This window comes from Marmota flaviventris, chromosome 1 (genome assembly GCF_047511675.1).
Source record: "Marmota flaviventris isolate mMarFla1 chromosome 1, mMarFla1.hap1, whole genome shotgun sequence".
In the NCBI taxonomy this organism is placed as follows: domain Eukaryota; kingdom Metazoa; phylum Chordata; class Mammalia; order Rodentia; family Sciuridae; genus Marmota; species Marmota flaviventris.
The window spans coordinates 123,678,411-123,700,268 of record NC_092498.1 but is presented as its reverse complement, the minus strand read 5'-3'; the positions used below and the strand labels follow the sequence as shown (position 1 = coordinate 123,700,268).

General features: G+C 42.2%; 1 protein-coding gene across 7 annotated transcripts in view; it reads left to right on the top strand.

The window, feature by feature from the left end:
* Znf84 (zinc finger protein 84) overlaps positions 1-21,858 on the top strand; it is a 55,293-nt gene that overhangs the window by 22,709 nt on the left and 10,726 nt on the right. Inside the window, exons 1-6 of one of the 7 annotated variants that reach the window (XM_071615764.1) lie at positions 2,359-2,523; positions 3,778-3,969; positions 8,145-8,378; positions 8,972-9,168; positions 16,894-17,020; positions 17,642-17,737. In XM_071615764.1, the coding sequence (XP_071471865.1) occupies positions 9,154-9,168; positions 16,894-17,020; positions 17,642-17,737 (238 nt within the window). In that variant the 5' untranslated portion in view covers positions 2,359-2,523; positions 3,778-3,969; positions 8,145-8,378; positions 8,972-9,153. Of the gene's footprint in view, positions 1-2,358; positions 2,524-2,648; positions 3,970-8,144; positions 8,379-8,971; positions 9,169-16,893; positions 17,021-17,641; positions 17,738-21,858 lie in introns of those variants that run through there. The other 6 variants (XM_027951976.2, XM_027951975.2, XM_071615769.1 and 3 more) reach the window with 6 other exon arrangements.

Sequence of the window (21,858 nt, the reverse complement as noted above, 5' to 3'; positions counted from 1 at the left end):
GCAATGTCCAGGTAGTGACAAAGCCTCTCCACTCCAGGACTGAGAACACAAATCATTCAGAGTGGCCTCCCACATGCTTGAACCTCATGGAATATATTATTAAAGCCTGTAGGGCCTTGGAGAGGGTAACAGCAGAGCCTTTGTGAAAGAGCTTGCTGGGGAATTTGAAGGAACATAGTGAAATTCCATAGAACACGGAGAAAATGGGATTTTGTTTTGTAGATGTAAAATGGAAAATTTACCTGAAAGGAAAGTGACCATGACACTTGGAGCGACCAAGAGATCTTTACTGTGGCGATGTTTGATCGATAGGAGAAAAAGGAGAGAGAGAGAAAAGGTGGGGGAGATGTTATGCCAGATTAGTGGAACCCCAATAGACCTCCAGGAGCCGAATCCGAGGCAATCACACAAGAGTCTTTATTGGAAGCTCTAGCCTGGACTCACAACAGCTCCGTCACAGCCGTCTCAGGGAGTGAGCCCCGGTCCTTTGTTCAGTGAGATTTTATAGGTTTTGGGGGGATACTCTATGCATCACTACATCACACAGCAAATCATTCCATCCCGCGGGAAAATTAAACCACAACTCTTAACATTGATTAGCACATTCAATGGTGGGAACAAGATGGGTAGGGGTGATTGGTTAGTACAAGAAGGGCATTCTTTTGAACTGATTGGTTTAGGCCATGAGGGGTGTATGTGCTGAACTATATGGTTTCCCAACATGTTATCAACCACCATAAACTACTTGGGGGGTCATCTGGCATTCCAGGTATTTTCCCTGTCTCATGCTGATTGGAGGTTGCTAGGGGGGTTGCTATGGGTCCTTACCTAGCCTGAGTCAGGGACACGTGGTGCCACAGACCTCTCCTGGTACAGACAAACAACTCAGCTGGGTGGGTATGTGCTTAGGAGTGCTCTGTGGGTTTTTCCAAGGACAAGGGTCACGCCCCCTTCCTTCGACAGGCTTTGCTCTGAGGTAGAGGCTGGTTTCTCAAAAATGGAGTCACATTAGTTTCTCAGAGCAAAGCAAGAGAGAGAGGAGAGAGTGAGAGAGAATCAGAGAGAGAGAGAGAGATGGGGGGGGGGGCAGCAAGAGAGTTTTTATAGCCAAAATCTAATGGGGTGTTTGGGTCTGCAAGCTGCCTTGTTGGCGTACAGTGATTGGATCATACAGTAGTTGCTAAGGGTGTCATCTTCTGCCTTCAGGCAGACCGGGCAGGGGTCAGACATGGGTGGGTGTTGGTTGCACCAGATGGGTGGGGGCTGAGTGTTCAGACTTGAGGCAAACAAGTGATCATGAACCAAACGGATGGGGGTCCAGTGTCCAGGCTACCCTGCAGCTAAGCCTGCTCCACAACTAACATTACCTACTGACCTCTAATGTTGTAGATAAGTGAATTTTAAACAATGTATTCAGGACACTACCTGGCTTTCTCTATGCATATAACAAAATGAGAGCAATGAGAAACTAAAACTGAGCTATTACATGAAGGAAATGTCTTTCTATTCAATAACCTTCTCAGCAAAAGCAAGGTCCTCAGAAAAAAGATGAAATGCAGGGCAGGCTATAATATGATTAGGTGCGATTTCAGATAGATTCAGAGGTGCCTAATGAACACCTTCAAACAAATACAGGCCTTCTGAGGGCATGCTTCTGTGGAACCTCTTGCAAACAACAGAGCCATTAGGAATTAATTTTTTTTCTTCAGTGCTGGGCATGGAAGGCAACTTTGGGCCTTCTGCATGTTAGGCAAGTGCTTTACCCCTGAGCTACAACCTTAGTGAGAGCCGCTGTGTGTTTCAAGGGTGTGCCCCCACTAAACAGAGCCCAAGGTACAGAAACAAAGACATTTATCAGGAGCTGGGGCTGGGGTCAGCAGTAGCACACTTGTCTGGCATGTGTCAGGCACTAGGTTTATAAATAAATAAAGGTCTATCAACAACCCCCCCCCAAAAAAAAAATAAAAAGACATTTATCAGGAGGTAGTTTTCGCCTAAAGCAGTCGCCCACGGCCCCCTTCCTCCCACAGCCCCCCCATCCCCCAGGCTCCTCCCACAGCCCCTCATCTTCTCCAGGCTCCTCCCACAGCCCCTCATCTTCTCCAGGCTCCTCCCACGCCCCCCCCATCTTCTCCAGGCTCTTTCCAAAGGCTCCTCCCACGGTCCTCCAGCTCCCACAGCTCCACCAACCGGCTGCTCCTACAGCTGCTCCCACCGGTCCACCCACGGGCTCTCCCACGGATTCTCCCACGGGGTTCTCCCAGGGGCTTCCCGGCGTCTGCGTATCGGACGGGACGCGCGTCCCGCAGAGCACACTGGGAGCGGTAGTTCTGCGCGACACTCCATCGCGCACGCGCTCTCTGCCGTGCCGCCCTGCTCTTTGTCCTTCGCTGCCCGGAGGCTTGCGCGCTGGTCGCTGTGTCCTTGGGGCCTCGGTGGCCCGCGCTGGGTTGCGTATTTCTGCGTCTGGTTGGGCGGCGCGACAATGTTGGGGGATCCGGGAGACGAGCCGGCTGAGGGGAGGTGGTGTCTGCGACGGGCGGCAGGGCGGGGCGGGAGCGCGGGCGAGAATCCGGGGGCGAGTCCGGGGGCGCGCGGCGGGGCGGGGCGGGAATGCGGGCGGGAGCCGGGGGCGCGCGGAGGCCGGGCTAGATCGCGGGCGGCCGCTGCGCTCTGTAGGTGACCTGGCAGAGACTGACCCTGGCGGGCCCTTCTTGGCCTGAAGTCGGCTCTGGGTTTGATACTGGCTTTCCTTTTCATCGAAGAGACTTTTGCCGTTGTGAAACCTGCTGCTGACTGTGCCTTTGTTTCAGCCGGTGGTGCTGGTCTGACACCGCTCTGCTGGCAGGTTGTTTTGTTGAAGTCAAGGACTTAATTCAGGATGTGTGCTTTTATCAGTTATGATAAATATGAAATGTGTGATGGGTTTCAAGCATTTTAATAAACATTAAAAAGAGCGTTATTCCTGATACATGACCGAAGGTAGTCGCCTTGGTGCCTTTATAGTCAGCAAACGTAGGTACGCTTTTTAATGCGTCTTACTTTTTTATATTTACTTAAAAAAAAAAAAAAAAAACAAGATTGAGAACATGCTGCTTTAAGTCATAACGGCATATCATTGCTATCTTTCCTTAAAATTTTTTGTTCAAAGTGGGGAATTTAAACTTACTCCGGGAGTTCTCATCAGGCTCCTGATGACTTGTCTGTTTCTCTTGCTTTTGTTCCTAGTCTGTAGCGGAGATACCAGTTCTGCATATGGGACTGTGTTGCCCTGTGCCCTGAGTGTAGACAGAGCAGAGAAGGCCTTTGCCTACTCCACCCCTCTGTCTTGTGGTGGGTGATCACAGGCTCTGAACAGAACTGCATAGGTCCAGGGCCCAGGTGTGAGGCTTCCTGGCATCGTGGTACATGTTGGGAAAGAGGTGAACCTCTTTGTTACACACACACACACACACACACACACACACACTCACTCTCTTTCTCTCTCTCTCACCAGAGATTGAACCTAGGCGTCCTCTACCACTGAGCTACATCCCGGTATCCAGGTCCTTTTTTGCTTTGAAATAGGGTTTCCCAAGTCGATGAGGCTGGTGTCAAACTTGCAATGGATCCTCCTGCCTCAGTCTGCTGACTCCCAAATCTCTGGGATTCAAAGTGCCTGTCTCCTTGCTGTTCTCTGTACTGGGTTTTCTACACTGGGTTTTGTGGGGAAAAATCATCTGGTGCATGGCAAGTAAGTTACTTTTTCTTCTCTGCCTTTCTTGGATATTCTCTTAGAATTCGAAGAAGCCTGGAACTGTAGGATGAAAATGCAAGTTGCCCCTCCCTTTCAAAGATGCACGTGAGAGCTGCTATCACAGGGAGCAATGTATTGTTCGCAGGAAACTGCCACGGTGAAAAAATGAAGCCAATGAAATTAAAATGAGCCACATTCTGCAGTGAGGGGCTTAGACTTCTTTTGCTGAGGGGGTAAGTGAGGACTGACTATCAGAGAGTTAGTTCAGGGATAACTCCTCCTTCAAGGTCCAACATTGTAAATTTTTGTTTCACTGAGTAAAGGCAGGTCTAGAGTCTACAGAGTAACAAATATCAGACTCCCCCCGCCCCCCCACTGGGAGGATTGAACCCAGAGCCTCATGTGTTGAATCTTTTTATTTGTTATTTTGAGACAGCATATTGCTGAGTTGTCCAGGCTGCCTCAACTTGTGATCCTCTTGCTTCAGCCTCCTGAGTAGCTGGGGTTACAGGTGTGTGTGACCACACCTAGTTTTAGAAATATTTTAAAACTACCCAGATTGCTTATCACATCCCTTTCACCTGAAATTCTCAATCTTTGATATTCTCCGCATGAAATCTAACTCATTTTCACGTATCTCTCCTTTTGACAAATTCTCAGTGAAATCTGACTAACCCTCACCAAGTAGACTTTTACAAGCTTATAAAGGAAGTTGAAATTACACTGTGAATTCAGCCATCTGCGAAGAAAATGATTTGAATGATAAAGAGATTTATTGTTTACATTGTCATAATTTTATTCTGTGAAACTAAGTGAAAGCATAATGCAAAGAAAATTAGGTTTCTTGTGGAGTATCTTCTTGGTTCATGGTATATCTGTGTGTGCACATGTGCGGGCTATAATTTCCTAATTGCTCAGAGATTTTACTTATTTTTATACCTGGGATTGAATCTGGGACTTTGTGCATTAGCACTGTGCCACTGGTCTACATCTTGGCACTTTTTATTCTATTTGAGACATGGTCTTACCAAGTTGCCCAGGCTGGCTTTGAATTTATGATCTTCCTTTCTTAGCTTCTCAAGTAGCTGGGATTATAGATGTAAACCACAATGACCTGCTAGGTTGTTTCCTCCCCCTTCTCCTCCTCCTGTTCTTCCTTCCTCTTCTTCTTCTTCTTCCCCCTCCCTTTCCCCTCTTCTTCCCTCCCCCTTCCTTCCTTCCTTTCTTCTTTTTTTGATGATACTGGAGATTGAACCCAGGGCCTCTCACATGTTAGGCAAGCCCTCTACCACCAAGCTATATCCCTAGCTTCCTCAATCTCTTAAGAATGTTATCTGTAGCCAGTGTGGTCACAGATGTCTGTAATTCCAGCTACTGGGGCGGGGGTGGGGCAGCTGAGGCAGGAGGATTCCAAGTTTGAGGTTAGCTTCAGCAACTTAGTGAGACACAGTCTCAAAATTAGTTCAGAGGTAGAACACCCCTGGGTTCAGTCTCTGGTACCACCACCTAAATAAATAAATAAATAAATAAATAAAAGTAAATAATAAAATAAAATAAAATAATAGTGGCTAGATTAGCAATAGGAGTTACTTGTAATGTTTTTCTTGTATACATTTAAAAATGTTGTCATAATTTTACTTTTGCAACAGTAGTTACTGCTAATATTTGTTTAATGGTAACTGCTAGTTGCTGGTCTCAAATGCATGTGTTATCACAGTTTAGGATATAAATAAGTTGCTTCTATAACTGAGAGAAATCTGTCCTCCTGAGGTGGCACTGAAATTTGGGTCACAAAAAGATATGTAAATGAAGAGCTTTTTTTTTTTTTAAATTTTTTTTAGTTGTCAATGGACCTTTGTTTTATATACTTATTTTATTTTTATTTTTATTCTAATATGTATGACAGCAGAGTGTATTACAATTCATATTACACATATAGAGCACAATTTTTCATATCTCTGGTTGTATACAGAGTATATTCACACCATTCATGCCTTCATGTATGTACTTATGGTAATGATGTCCATCTCATTCCACCATCTTTTTTACCCCCTTGCCTTCCCTTCCTCTCCCACCCCTTTTCCCTATCTAGAGTTCGTCTAATCTTCCCATGCTCCCGCTCCCAACCTCATTATGAATTAGCTTCCTTATATCAGAGAAAATATTCAGCATTTGGTTTTTTGGAATTGGCTAAATTCACTTATTATTATATTCTCCAACTCCATCCATATACCTGCAAATGCCATGATTTTATTCTCTTTTATTGCTGAGTAATGTTCCATTGTGTATATATACCACATTTTCTTTATCCATTCATCTGCTAAAGGGCATCTAGGTTGGTCCCACAGCTTAGCTATTGTTAATTGTGCTGCTATAAACATTGATGTGGCTGTTTTACTATAGTATGCTGATTTTAAGTCCTTTGGGTATAGACCAAGGAGTGGGATAGCTGGGTCAAATCGTGGTTCCATTCCCAGCTTTCCAAGGAATCTCCATACTGCTTTTCATATTGATTGCACCAATTTGCAGTCCCACCAGCAATATATGAGTGTGCCTTTTTCCCCACATCCTTGCCAACACTTATTGTTGTTTGTATTCTTAATAGCTGCCATCCTGACTGGAGTGAGATGAAATCTTAGAATAGTTTTGATTTGCGTTTCTCTAATTGCTAGAGATGATGAACATTTTTTCATATATTTGTTGATTGATTGTATATCTTCTTCTGAGAAGTGTCTATTCAGTTCCTTGGCCCATTTGTTGATTGGGCTATTTGTTTTCTTGGTATTTAGCTTTTTGAGTTCTTTATATATTCTAGAGCTTAGAGTTCTATCTGATGTGCAAGTGGTAAAAATTTGCTCCCAAAATGTAGGCTCTCTCTTCACCTCATTGATAGTTTCTTTTGCTGAGAAGCTTTTTAATTTGAATCCATCCCATTTATTGATTTTTGATTTTTAATTCTTCTGCTATAGGAGTCTTATTAAAGAAGTTAGGGCCTAATTCCACATGATGGATATTAGGGTCTATTTTTTCTTCTGATAGGCACAGTGCCTCTGGTTTAATTCCTAGGTCCTTGATCCACTTTGAATTGAATTTTGTGTATGGTGATAGATAGGGGTTTAATTTCATTTTGTTGCATATGGATTTTTGAGAATTGAACCCAGTGCCTCACACATGTCAGGCAATTGATCTACCATGGAGCCACAACCCCAGCCCTTTTGTTTGTTTTTGTTGCTGTTTGTCTACCAGGGATTGAATCCAGGGGCAATTAACTACTGACCTACATCCCCAGCTCATTTTTTTTTTTTATTCTTTTTTTTTTAAATTTTTATTATTGATGGATATTTATTTATTTATTTACTTATATGTGGTACTGAGAATTGAATCCAGTGCCTCACACATGCTAGGCAAGCACTCTACTTCTGAGTCACAACCCCAGCCCCCCATATTTTTTCTTTTGAGACAGTGTCTCATAAGTTTCTCATGGCCTTGCTAAATTGCTGAGGCTGGCTTTGAACTTATTACCCTCCTGCCTCACTCTTCTGAGCCACTGGGATTATAGGCAAGATGTTGGTTCTTTTTTTTTTTTTTAAAGTCTGGTAACATTTTTTATTTTTACTTTTGTAGTTGCAGAGGGACAGCATACATTTATTTTATTTGTTTATTTTTATGTGGTGCTGAGAATTGAATCCAGTGTCTCACAGGTACTAGCAAGTACTCTGCCACTGAGATACAGCCCCAGCCCCAAGAGGTTGGTTTTTTAAGATGATTTAGGAGTGATGCAGTTTGTTCTTCATTTGAGTTTTTATGGGAATAAGTGACAGAATGTGTGCATGGAAAGAAGAGCTAATTCCAGAATTTATGGTGTATGTGTGTATACATAACTACATAAATATACACAAATGACAAATGATGTGATGATATTAGTGGTAAATACCTTGAACACAATTGAAAGGAGAGAAGACATTGTAATTCTCCTTTTTTTTTTTCAAATTTGTTACTGGGGATTGAACCCCAGGGCACTTTACCACTGAGCCACATCCACTGTCATTTTGTTTTATATAAAATGGGGACTATATTAAATTCCTTACAGGACTGTCCATGAAAATTGAAAACTGTCCTGCGTATTGTCTTATGTGTAGGAAGCACCAGTGTGTTAGTTGTTACTGTTACAAGGTCCCCTTGTCTTCATCTTACCTCTCATTTGTCAGTCTATGTCTGCTTTATCCTTACCAGTTAAGCTCAGAAGGCAGGAAAGGAAAAAAAAAAAATGAAGGAATAGTAAGTGTAAGAACCATAATAAATGTGTGTTGAATTTATCAGGAAAAAGGTTATTTGGATCAAATAATAGGTCTGAGCTCTGAGCTGTTGGGATAAACAATGCTGAAATTTTAAATGTAATTGCATGAAGAATGACAGAAACTCACAAAGGAGTACTGATGCCACCAGAGAGGTGAATGGTAAGGCAGAAAGCATCTGGGCTTTGGAGTGTCCTCCAGAAGCATGTGGCCTCTGTGCAGACCTCAACAGAACCACAGGAGCTGGAGACTGTAACACGTTTCCTTCAGAAACTGATAATCAGCTATAGACAAAATAAAGGAATGCAGGAAGAACATGGAGGATTTTAAGGGACACTATGGCTCAGGTAAAGTTCACTTTTGTAAAACTCAGGTAGCCAATAAAGGGAAGGAGTTGATTAAGACTGAGATCTGGGGGCTGAGGTTGTGGCTCAGTGGTAGAGTGCTTGCCTTGCATGTGTGGGGCACTGTGTTTGATCCTCAGCACCACATAAATAAATAAAATAAAGGTATTGTGTCCATCTACAACTAATCGTTTAAAAAATAAAAGACTGAGATCTGTTTTAATTTAAATCACATAAGCTTTGAAATTTTTTATCTGCCTAAAACAGAGTTATCTTTTTTGCTTTAAAGGATTTTTAAAAGTGACTTGCACATTGGTGTCCACAGTGAATTTTAAATTAAATTCAGAATTATTTTAATTATGATACTTGTGTCTGTTTGTGGAGACACAGACTTGTGATGTATTTTACTATGTGCTGCTTGTGTTCCTGTGAAGCTTATTTAAACTATATAGCAAACACACCTGGGTTTACATGTCATACATTCCTAGTTTCTAAAAGAGGAAGAAAATATTTGTGCAAAGTATGACATAGACTAACTAAAAAGAATGCATTTGGTGAACATCCCAGTTGAAGTGCATTTGTCTCTGCGTCCACAGATCCTGGATCCCCGCCATTAAGCCTGCTCATGTGAACTAAGGGAGGAGTTCCTGCAGCTAGAGATCACTCACAGTGTAGAAGATCTTGCCAAGACCTTACCCCAGATTTTGGGGCAGAGGCAGAAGAGACAAGAGCAGAACAGATCTCACACTTGTGAATCCTCTTGCACAGGCAACAGAAAATGACCACACTACAGGTGAGTTGATGGTTCATTCCTCATTATTTTTCCAGGGGGTTAGAAGAGGTATACAAGTCTTCCATAAAAAAGAAAAGTATGAGTAGTGAAGAAATCAGGAGGGAAATAGTCTCAGAATAGAAGCTTGGGATTGGGGTAAAATTGGACCGGTGCCTTCAGAAGGTCTTAAGGTTTTAATATTTATAAGCTATAGTGTCCCATTTGATTATTATGTTTGAACTGCAAAATTGGCTCTCACATTTTTAAATACTTTTTATTTATTTTAATTAGGTATATATGACAGCAGAATGCATTTTGATTCATTTTGGTATACAATTGTAGCACAACTTTTCATTTCTCTGGTTATACAAGATGTAGTGTCACACCACATGTGCAGACATACATGTACCTAGGGTTTGTCTTGTTCCACCATCTTTCCTGCCCCCATGCCTCCTCCCCACCCTTCCCTCCCCTTTACACAATCATATTTATTCCATTTTTCCCATGCCCCACCTCATTATGGATCAGCATCCACTTATCAGAGAGAACGTTTGGCTTTTGTTTTTTTGGGGGGATTGACTTACTTCACTTACCATGATATTCTCCAACTCTGACCATTTACCTGAAAATGCCATAATTTTATTATCTTTTAATGCTGAGTAATATTTAATTGTGTGTATATATCACATTTTCTTTATCCATTCATCTGCTAAAGGGCATCTAGGTTGGTCCCACAGCTTAGCTATTGTTAATTGTGCTGCTATAAACATTGATGTGGCTGTTTTACTATAGTATGCTGATTTTAAGTCCTTTGGGTATAGACCAAGGAGTGGGATAGCTGGGTCAAATTGTGGTTCCATTTCCAGCTTTCCAAGGAATCTCCATACTGCTTTTCATATTGGTTGCACCAATTTGCAGTCCCACCAGCAATATATGAGTGTGCCTTTTTCCCCACATCCTTGCCAACACTTATTGTTGTTTGTATTCTTAATAGCTGCCATTCTGACTGGAGTGAGATGAAATCTTAGAATAGTTTTGATTTGCGTTTCTCTAATTGCTAGAGATGATGAACATTTTTTCATATATTTGTTGATTGATTGTATATCTTCTTCTGAGAAGTGTCTATTCAGTTCCTTGGCCCATTTGTTGATAGGGTTGTTTGTTTTTTTTTGGTGTTAAGTTTTTGAGTTCTTCATACATTCTAGAGCTTAGAGTTCTATCTGATGTGCAAGTGGTAAAAATTTGTTCCCAAAATGTAGGCTCTCTCTTCACCTCATTGATTGTTTCTTTTGCTGAGAAGAAGCTTTTTAGTTTGAATCCATCCCATTTATTAATTCTTGATTTTATTTCTTGCGTTTTAGGGATCTTATTAAGGACGTCGCAGCCTAATTTGACATGATGAATATTTGGGCCTATTTTTTCCTCTATTAGTTGCAGGGTCTCTGGTCTAATTCTTAGGTCCTTGATCCACTTTGAGTTGAGTTTTGTGTATGGTGAGAAATAGGCATTTAGTTTCATTTTTGCTGCATATAGATTTCTAGTTTTCCCACTACCATTTGTTGAAGAGGCTATCTTTTCTCCAATGTATGTTTTTGGCTCCTTTTTGTAGTATGAGATAACTGTATTTATGTGGGTTTATCTCTGTGTCTTCTATTCTGTACCATTGATATACAGGTCTATTTTGCTGCCAATACCATGCCTTTTTGTTTCTATAGCTCTGTAGTATAGTTTAAGGTCTGGTATTGTGATGCCTCCTGCTTCACTCTTGCCAAGGAGTACATTGGTTATTCTGAGTCTCTTATTTTTCTAAATGAATTTCATGATTGCTTCATTTGTTTCTATAAGAAATGACATTGGGATTTTAATTGGGATTGCATTGAATCTGTATAGCGCTTTGAATATTATGGCCATTTTTTTTTTGTATTTTATTAGAGACATGGTCTCACTGGGTTGCTTAGCGCCTCACTGTTGCTGATGCTGGCTTTGAATATGCAATCCTTCTCTCTCAACCTCCCAAGCCACTGGGATTACAGGTGTGCGCCACCACTCCTGGCTCTGTTTTGACAATATGAATTTTGCCTATCCAAGGGCATAGGAGATATTTTCATCTTCTAAGGTCTTCTTCAATTTCTTTCTTTAGTATTCTGTGGTTTTGATTGTAGAAGTCTTTCACCTCTTTTCTTAAGTTGATTTCCAAGTATTTTATTTTATTTTATGTTTGAGGCTATTGTGAATGGGGTAGTTTTCCTAATTTCTCTTTCGGAGGATTAATCACTGATGTATAGAAATACATTTGATTTATGGGTATTGATTTTATTTCCTGCTACTTTGCTGAATTCATTTATTAATTCTAGAAGTTTCTGGTGGAGTTTTTTGGGTCCTCTAAGTATAGAATCATCTCTCCAGCAAATAATGATAGTTTGAGTTCTTCTTTTTCTATTTGTATCCCTTTAATATCTGTCTAATTGCTCTGGCTAGAGTTTCAAGAGCTTTGTTGAATAGAAGTCATAAAAGAGGGCATCCCTGCCTTCTTGGCTCTCAAGTTTTTGACAGTTATAATGATATGTGAATGTTGATATAAGTTGCACTATTCAAAGGAAAAAGCAAACTGATCATAGAAAGTATTTCTTGATCATTAGGTTTTTTTTTTCTTCTTTTTCCTTGATGAAGAATTTAAATAAATAATATCATGGGTAATGTTCTTAATAGAAACAGTGTAGTAAATGCACGTGGGTGCTTTGCTTTATTCTGAGGGACTGTGAGTTAAACCCAGGCCTTTCACGTTAGGCACATACTCTATTGCAGAGCTACATCTCCAGCCTAAAATCCACAGATGAGGGGTATTTTTCATAGTATTCCTCAGAGTGTGATTGGAGGTCAGAATGCCAAAGTGGGACTTAGTGAGTGATGACTATAAGTGCTGGAGATCCGCCCAGGGCCTGTGCATGCTGGGATGCACTCTGCCATAGCTACATCCTCAGCCAACCATAACTATTAGTTCATTTGCCCTTTTATATTGTAAAGCCCAATTCATATGAAATGTATATAAATGTAAAACTATTTAATGAATTATTATCAAGTGGTTATGCATGAAATCACCTCTCAGGTCCAGGAATAAAATATTCCTATCCCAATGAGGATTTGCCTGTACCCTCTCCCAATTAGCCTCTTTCTTACATCTTCATTGGGTTCGAGAGCAAGGGTCTGCTGGCCTTGTAAAGTGATTGTGAAGTTTGCTCTCTTTCTGTGTTCTCTGAAAAAATTTGAGACCATTTTATTTATCCTTTAAATGTTTGCAAGAATGGAAGAATTCACCATGGAAGCCACCTAGATCTTGAGTTTACTTTGAAGGAGGGTTCTAAATTGTGGGGTCAATTCTTTAACAATTATAGGATTAATTCAGATTTTGTTTCTTTATGTGTCATTTTGGGTATGTTGTTTCTTGGGAAGTACAGCTACTTCATCTAGGTTGTCTAATAAGTTTACATAAATTTATTCATGATTCAGGGGTTTTTTTTGGTGAATTTTTTTTTTTTTTAGTTGTAGATGGACACATGCCTTTGTTTATTTATTTTTTATGTGGTGTGGAGGATCGAACCCAGTGCCTCACACATGCTAGGTGAGCACTCCATTACTGAGCCACAACCCCAGCCCCATAATATCTTTTTAACAGTTTTGCTTATATATGATCTCAAAAACATCTCCTTACTTTGATGTACAGTCGAGTGAGTTTTAAGTAAATTTTCATTGTATAACCATTGTTACAGTTCAGTTCTAGAAGATTTCCATCACCAAAGAAAATTCTGAGTGACATTTGTGGCAGTTTCCACTCTTCCTCACAGCCTAAGGCAGCTGCTAATTTGCTTACTCTGTCGATTTGCCTTTTTAGGGCATTTCATGTCAATGGATTTATGTAATATGTAGTCTTTGTGTCTGGTGTCTTAATTAGCTTAATGCTTTTGTGGTTCATCCATGTAAGCATGTTAGAAATTCATCTTTTAGTTGACAGATTGTAGTTCCTTATATTGCTTTATCCATTCAGTAGTTGGTGGGTATTTGTGTTGCTTTCTCTTCTTGTTGTGAGCGTGCTGAAATGAAAAGCCACGGGCAGGCTTCAGTGTCCACATGTGCTCTTGTTTCTCTTTGTCCATAACCAAGAGTGGCACTGTGAATTGTGCAGCAGAATCATATTTACCTTGTAGGAAGCAGCTGTGGTTCCTCGTGTCTGGGTCAGCTCACACTCCTGCCAGAGCATGGTTGCAGTTTCTCCACATCCTGTCCTTCATGGGATGTCTTGATTATCACCATTTAGGGAATGTGAAGTGGTGTCTTACTAGGGTTTTGCTTTGTATTTCCTTCATGGCTAATGATCCTTTGTGTGTTTAGTAGGTATTCCTATACCTTTTTTTAAAAATATCTTTATTTTTTATTTATTTATTTTTATGTGGTGCTGCTGAGGATCACACCCAGGGCCTCACCTGTGTGAGGCAAGCACTCTATGGCTGAGTCACAACCCCAGCCTTCCTGTATCTTTTTGATGAATTATATTCAGATATTCTGCCTCTATTTTAATTGGGTTGTCTTTTTATTATTCATTATAAGAGTTGTCTGGTCAAGATTTTTATCAGAAATCTGTACCCTGACCCCACCACAGGCTGTGTTTTGTCATATCTGTTTTTTTGTGGGGGAAGAGGGTACTGGCAGTTGAACTCAGGCACTTTACCATTGACCAGTACCCTTAGCCCTTTAAAAAAATATTTTTTAAGAATCTTCAGAAGTTGTTGCAGTAATTCACTTGCAGGTCAGCATGAGAAAGAAAGAAGAAGCAGAGCAAGCAAAGCAGCAGCAGCAAAAAAAGCCCTTTATTGTATACAAGCAATCTTTTTATAGTATTGTGAACAAAGAAGGCAGCCTTCCAACAGCAATAAATCAGGTCTTTCAGCTAATTAAACATAGCATACAGAAGTTTTACTTTCTAGTCAGAAGTGACCCGCTTCTCATGGCTAATCTATTCTCGGCCTGGAGCATGCCGAACTCTGCTCTTGTTAAGAACAGATAATAAAATTTTTCTTAGCGCCCTCCTAGCCCACTTGGCAGAACATCCCGTTTGCAGGCAAGTCCTCCCAAGGACAGTAGACACCTCGTTTTCAAGCATGTCCGCTGTTACCTATCTATACCTTGACAGAATATCCCGTTTGCAGGTAGACTCCATCAAGGACAGTAATAGTAACGCAGTCACATCTGATTCTCTATAAGAAGTGTCTCACTAAATTGCTTGAACTTGTGTTTTCTGACATTTAAATGTTTTAAATTTCATTTTACGCTCAAGTGGGATTGTAGAGTGCCATCATTTAGTGCCCTTTCCTTTCTTTCTTATAAGATGCTTTACATACTGCATCTGTGTATATTAACACCTCTGTCAGACAATGTGAAGTTTTGCCATCAGTCATCATGTGAACACCGATGAACCTGAGAGAACATTGGCTTGTGTTTGCCCAGATCTCTACCATGGTTGTTGTTTTTCTAAGTCACTCTAGTACCATTTCCCTTCTCTTTGAGAACCTCCCACTGGTAATTCTTGTAGAACAGGTTTGTTGGGTTTGAATTATCTTAGCTTTCTTTCATAAGAAAAGTTGTTTCATCATTATTCTTGATGAATATATATATTTTGTGGTGCTGGGGATTGAACTCAGGGCCTTGTGCATGTGGGGCAAGCTGTCTACCAACTGAGCTGTATCCCCAGCCCCCTGATGAATATTCAAGCTAGAAACAGAATTCTGTGTTTACAGGTCTCTCCTTTTTGCATTTGGAAACATTTCACTCTCTGCTGAGTTGTTCTGATCCTAGCAACTCAGGAGGCTGAGGTAGGAGGATCACAAGTTCAAAGCCAGCTTCAGCAACTTAGCAAGACTTTGTCTCAAAATAAAAAGAGTTGGGGATATGGCTTAGTGGTTAACTGTCCTTGGATTCAAGCCCCTGTACTCCCACCCCATCACCACTCCTTGAAACAAGAAATATTCCACTCCCTTCTGGCTTCAGCTTTCTAATAGAAACTTTCAGCTACTTGAATTGCTGTTCCCTATGAATGATGCCATATTTTTATTTCATGAATTTGTTTGTATTTGTCTATTTTGGGGTCTACTGAACTGCTTCAGTCTAGGCTTATACCTTTTGCTGGTTTTAGGGAGCATTTGGCTGTCATCTCTGGAAATTCTTATCTGTGGTGCTGTTTTCTGTTCTGGGATATTGTGCCACTCATCTTGCTTCCCAAGCTCTGTAAATTTAGGGGTCGACTCTACTTGGGATTGAACCCTAAGGCCCTCTACACTGAGCTGCATCAACAATCAATCAATCAATCAATCTCAATCTCTCTCTCTCTCTCTTTTGAGACAGGGTCTAGCTGAGTTGTCCAGGCTGGCCTTGAACTTTTGATTCTCCTGTCTTAGCCCCCAGTATCTGGGATCACAGGTGTGCACCAAAATACCTGGCAAGCTCTGTCAGGTTTTTTTTTTTTTTTAATTGTTTTTAGATATTGATGGAGCTTTTTTTTAAAATTCATTTTTATTTATATGTGGTGCTGAGAGTCAAATCAAGTGCCTCACACATGCTAGGCAAGTACTCTACCACTGAGCCACAACCCAGCTCCTCTGTCAGTTTTAAGTCTTTCTCCATCTTTATTCAGAGTGGATGGTTTTGTTGATTAGTCTTCAGATTCACTGACACTCTCAAGGTGAACAGTGTGCATTTGGTGACACACTTCTTGGGTTTAAAAAAATTTTTTTCTTAATGATGGCATTCTTCATTTTTAAGATTTGTGTTTTTCTTTGATCTCAGGAGACTAGGACAAGAATTCATCTTGTTCAGTCATCTTTTGAAAACCTGCCTTTGGACGTGTTATCTTCCTTTCTGTAAAGTCTTTCATGGCTAACTGTCAGCAGTAAGACGTGTGTTATTTTTTATTTTATCTTATTTTTTTTTGTAATTGCTTGATTTTTTATTTTACACCAGGTGGTGGGCACAAAGCAATCTTCCTTAATAAAATTGACAATTAGCTTCATTTAGAACATTTCTAATCACATTAAAAAGAAAGGATTTATCTTACCATTTGTTCTGCAATCCAAATAAATATACAATAGCTTGGAAAACAACATTTAGAAAACAAAAGCCAATGTAAAAAGACAGATTAAAACAACCAGAACCGTGCAGATGGCACAGATTTAACATTTTCTTACTGCATCATCAGTGTCAGGAATCTGTCCCTTCAGCTGGCTCCATTGCTGGGATTTAAAGAATTGCTTTTATTTCCTCGTTTCATTTCACCTTCTGGATCCATCCAATATTTTCTAATATCAATTAGAACTTTCCCTTTAAAATCTTGAACACTGAGCTGGGCATGGTGGTGCTCACCTGTAATCCCAGCAGTTCTGGGAGGTCGAGGCAGGAGGATTGTGAATTCAAAGCCAGCCTCAGTAGCTTAGCAAGACCCTGTCTCAAAATAAAATAATGAAGAAGCAGGGGATGTAGCTTGGTGGTAGAGCAGTTGCCTGGAGTGCACAAACTCTGACTGTAATCTTAGGTATCACTCCTGTCCACCTGTCCCCTCCAGAAAAAAGAAAAAAACCCAGAGGGACGTAGTAGGTGTCTGTGTGACGTGTAGTTGTGAGAGCAGTGTGTCGAGCCGGGTACACCTCTCCAGGATCAGGCAGTGATGACCACCTCCGGCTCACTGGGATTGTGCTCTTCCAGGAATCATTCTCCTTTGAAGATCTATGTGTGGCCTTTAGCCAAAAGGAATGGCTGTTACTGGGTCCCCATCAGAAGGCCTTGTACAAGGATGTCATGCTGGAGAACTACCACGTCCTAGTGTCACTGGGTAAGAAAAGATTCCTCAGGGACCTCAGAGTATGTCCAATGCATTGCTTTTCTCTTTTTAAATAAAGTTGCTTAATGCTTCTGAATTTTTTAATGATTTTGGACCAGAATTTAGGAAATAAAAGTCTTGGATTATGTTGGCAAGAAAGTATCTGGATCCCACCTTCCCAATAATGAAACCTTAAGTTTGTTGTCAGAAACCTAACTGATGAGTAGTGGTGACAGTGGTGGGTGTCTGCCGTGTGCTGTGCTGCATTACTGCACACCCCAGGTGCATCGCAGGAGGGAGTCCACCAGTTTAGGCAGTGGAGCAGTCCTGCGTGGTAGGTACCCTTTTTTCCTGAGAAGAAAATTGAGGCAAAGAGAAGTAAAGTAACTGTCCCAGTGACTGAGAGCAAGAAGGCCAAAGAGCCTGGAGTTGAACCCTGTGGTGTGGCTCCAGAGACAGTGCCGAATGGAGCAGTCAAAGATCCTTAGACCTGTTCACCACAGGGGCAGCTGTTGTCATGACTCCTGAGAATTGTCTGTTGAGATGAAGACCCCCTCTTAAGCCCTGCTGCTTCCTTAGAGGCCCTGAAGCCCAGGAGCCAGAACCATGCCCTTGTTGATTTCCCCCCAACAGGCTATGAAGTTATGAAGCCAGATGTCATCTTCAAGTTGGAGCAAGGCGAAGAGCCATGGGTGGGAGATGGAGACACTCCACGTTCAGACTCTGCAGGTGAGTGTGAGAGAACCTGGAGGTGGGCGGAAGTAGAAGTCCAGCCTCAGCGAGTAGTATTGGTCTGGAACCTTTGAAATCTGCTCTTTTCAAAATCCCTATATCTGTGTGGTGATTTGGAGCAGTTGACGACAGCTACTCAGAAAAATCCCAGTCAGATGTGGCTTCTTGGTTTGCAGTTTAGGATTAAACGTGTCTTCTTCCTCATAGTCCTGATGTTATTCCCTGCCTTGGAATCCAGGGCTCATACTTGTTGTGTGATCTGCTCTCCTTTGGTGTGTGTGATCTGTCCTTCTTTCCCCTGTGGTCAAAGATAACCTGCTTGTGCATTCCAGCATTTTAATTTTCCCTTCAATATTGGAGCAGCTTGTGAAGCCCTCTGTTCAGAATCACTAAAAAATGGAGCCACCACCCGTCCCAGACATTGCCTCTTCAAATAGGTCCTGTTTGTGTTTTCTCTGGATTAGACCATGGAGTGTAAGGAGAATCTCTTCCTCCCATTCTTCCTTATTGTTGTTTTTACTTTTATTTATCTTTATATATTTACAGTACTGAGAACTGGAACTAGGGGTGCTGTACCACTGAGCTGTGTTGCTAGCCCTTTTAAATTTTCATTTTTAGACAGGTCTTGCTACTTTGCCCAGGCTGGCCTTGAACTTTCAATTTTCCTGCTTTAGCTATCATTTTTAAATGTTCTGCTCTTTGGGAGAAAAATATCTTTTGAAAGTCTTCCCTCCTCAACTCCCACTTAAATTTTTTTTGGTTGGGGGGTACCAGGGATTGCACTTAGGGGCACTCAACCACTGAGCTACATTCCCAGCCCTATTTTATTAGAGACAGGGTTCTCACTGAGTTGCTTAGCACCTTCCAAATTGCTGAGGCTGGCTTTGGACTTGCGATCCTCCTGCCTCCGCCTTCCAAGCCTCTGGGATTACAGGTGGGCGCCACCACACCCGGCCCTCAACTTCCACCTAAATGTCTCATTGCTGAAGTTCTCAAAATGTTAGATGGATCGGATTCTGAATTTTCATAAGTTATCTTCAATAATACCATTGTGCTTGATTTTGAAAAAGCATACCACACACACTGAACAGTTAAACCTTATTCGTTGTCTTTTGTTTGACATTGGCTTAGGTTCTCCCAAAAGAAGATCCTGAAATGTGTATCTGATTGTAAGAATTTACTGGAGAAGGGGTCTCCTCCAGTGCACCAGGAGACTGGGGATATGAGAAGGGAGGGGCAGTGCCAATAAAAGGTGGGCAGCAGAGCTTGGTTCCTCTGAGAGCCCCCAGACACTGTTGCTGTACCTTCACCTTTGTCCCTTGGGGAACTGGGAAGCCCAGCCTTTCCCCTTTACTTCCCACCTCTGGTTCAGGACTGCTGTGACATTGTAAGTCCCCAGAACGTCCATGTCTCTACATGTGGACCATGCTTGCACCTACCCAAGAAAGGTTCCAGGTAGTGGAGAGTGCAAGTATGTGGGTGGGCACCAGGTCAAGTATTCTCCAGATACTGTGCTGCACACCCTAGCTTTTACCTCTGTATTAAAATAATGCTTGTGGGCATAGACTAAATGGACACTGTGCATTTCATAACTGAAGCAGAGAAACAAAATTGCAGGCCTTTGCATCTACAAATGCAAAAAAACACACAAAAAGCAAAAAAACAAAACAAAACAGGAACCAACCAAATAAAAAAATATTACAACATTAGGACCTAGTCTGGGATGGGACCTCAGAAAAGGGTGAGAACTATGTAGGCTGGAGTCCCAGAACATTTCACACAAGACAGCATAGACAGCTCCTGCAGCAAGGACTAAGAATCTGTGGATAGCTAGCAAAGCACAACAGGAAGTTCAGACACAGAGAATAAATGTTGCAAGTCCACAAATACTGAGAAATGTTGAAATGGGGCTGCCATAAGTTTGCAGGGAAAGAAGAAAATAGACAAATGAGTAATATGCTGTCACACTGGAGAGCCCTTGGAAGAAAACGTTACACCCTTTGGTCAAGTTCAGAGAACACCTGCACTCTCCTCTATCTGGAACCTTTCTTGCACCTTTCTTAGGCAAGCACTCTACTAGTGAGCCACAGCCCCAGCCCTGGAAAGACTGATTTTGTCTCAGGGCCTCAGAATTTCAGTCCATGGTTGGCTGGCTCCATTGCTCTGAGTCTGATGTGAGGTAGAACATCATGGTAGAAGGTTGTGTCAGAGGAAAGCAGCTCTGCTTATGGCAGTTTGGAAGCAGAGAGATGAGGGTGGGATTGGGGAGAAGGTGAACCATTTCAGGGCATGCCCCCAGAGATCTGCTTCCTCCAATCAGTCCCCACTTTCCAATCATCCACACAGCTGCCAATGGATTAATCCACTGGTGAGGTCAGAACCATCATGATCCCTTACAGCCTCAAAGCCCCACCTCTGAAACTTGCTGCATTGGAGACCATGCTTTCATCACAAGACTTTGGGGGACATTCCAGATGCAAACTGTGACACTTGGTTAAGAAGATGTTGGGCTGGGGTTGTGGCTCAGTGGTAGAGCACTCACTTAGACTGTGTGAGGCACTGGGTTCAATCCTCAGCACCACATAAAAATAAATAAATAAATGAAATAAAGTTATTTTGTCCATCTACAACTAAAAAAAAGTGACATGTGTAGCTGGCTTTTATTTTTTAAAATTTTTTAAAAATATTTTTTAGTTGTCCAATAAAGGTTTATTTCACTTATCTATTTTTATGTGGTACAGGGGATTGAACCCAGGATCTTGCACAAGTGAGGCAAGCATTCTACTGCTGAGCCATAACCCCAGCCCCTTATTTTTTAAACTTTTTGTTCAGCATTTAAACATTGAATGTTCATATTTCATTGCAAGGCAGCACATAATTAATTGTCAAAATTATTTATGCAAACAGGGATTGCATATAGGTGTCCACAAGACCACCCCATGTTCAGAGTCATAAGAGAGGCTCCAAGGCCTATAGCTACTTGGCCTGTAGCTGCCCTATGGTTGGGGTTTATTTCTGTACCTTAATGAGACTGGATCATAGGAAGAGGCCCAGGCAGAGTCTAAAGGAACCAGTGTACTAGCTTCCCATGACCTCCTTGGGACCACATGGTACACTCTCCTGCAGAAACATGTAGTAGCAACTGGCGTCCAGTTTGCCTGCCTAGGGAAGCCCATTAGGGCCTCACTGCCCATAGTCTTCTTGGAGTTGGCAGGTATGGCTCTGTCCCCCTGTGCTGACAGGTCCCAGCAGTCTTAACTGCAGGTGTGCAGTCCAGGGGGAGCTGGCAGGTATGGCTCTGTCCCCCTGTGCTGACAGACCCCAGCAGTTTTAACTGCAGGTGTGCAGTCCAGGGGGAACTGGCAGGTATGGCTTTGTCCCCCTGTGCTGACAGGTCCCAGCAGTCTTAACTGCAGGTGTGCAGTCCAGGGGGAGCTGGCAGGTATGGCTCTGTCCCCCTGTGCTGACAGGCCCCAGCAGTCTTAACTGCAGGTGTGCAGTCCAGGGGGAGCTGGCAGGTATGGCTCTGTCCCCCTGTGCTGACAGGCCCTAGCAGTCTTATCTGCAGGTGTGCAGTCCCGGGGGAGCTGGCAGGTATGGCTCTGTCCCCCTCTGCTGACAGGCCAGAGCAGTCTTATCTGCAGGTGTGCAGTCCAGGGGGAGCTGGCAAGTGCTGCTCATTTCCCCTGTGCCGACAGAACCCAGCAATCTATAGGTGTGCAGTCCAGGCATGTGAGTTTTTGCCAGGAACAGAATGCTGGGAGCACTCTTCAAGCCTTGGACCCAGGCAGTATCTAAGAGACAACTGTGCAGGCAGGCTTTCTGTGGAGAACATTCACTTTTCTGCATTGAGTACCTGCTGATCTCTTCTGCTTTTCAGGCACTGAACCAGGTGCCCTGGGTTCTGAAGGGGCAGTAAGGATGTATTTCCTTCCCATGATCTCTGCTGCTTTTCAAGCACCAAGCCAGGTGCCTTGGGCACAGTAGGGGCAGTGGAAATGTTTCCTCCCCATATAATGCTCATTTTGCAGTGAGAAGGTGAAAGAACAGGAGAGCAAATAACCCAAGTAAAATCCAGACCCTGGCATGGCAGTTGTGGAAATTGATTTACATGTCAC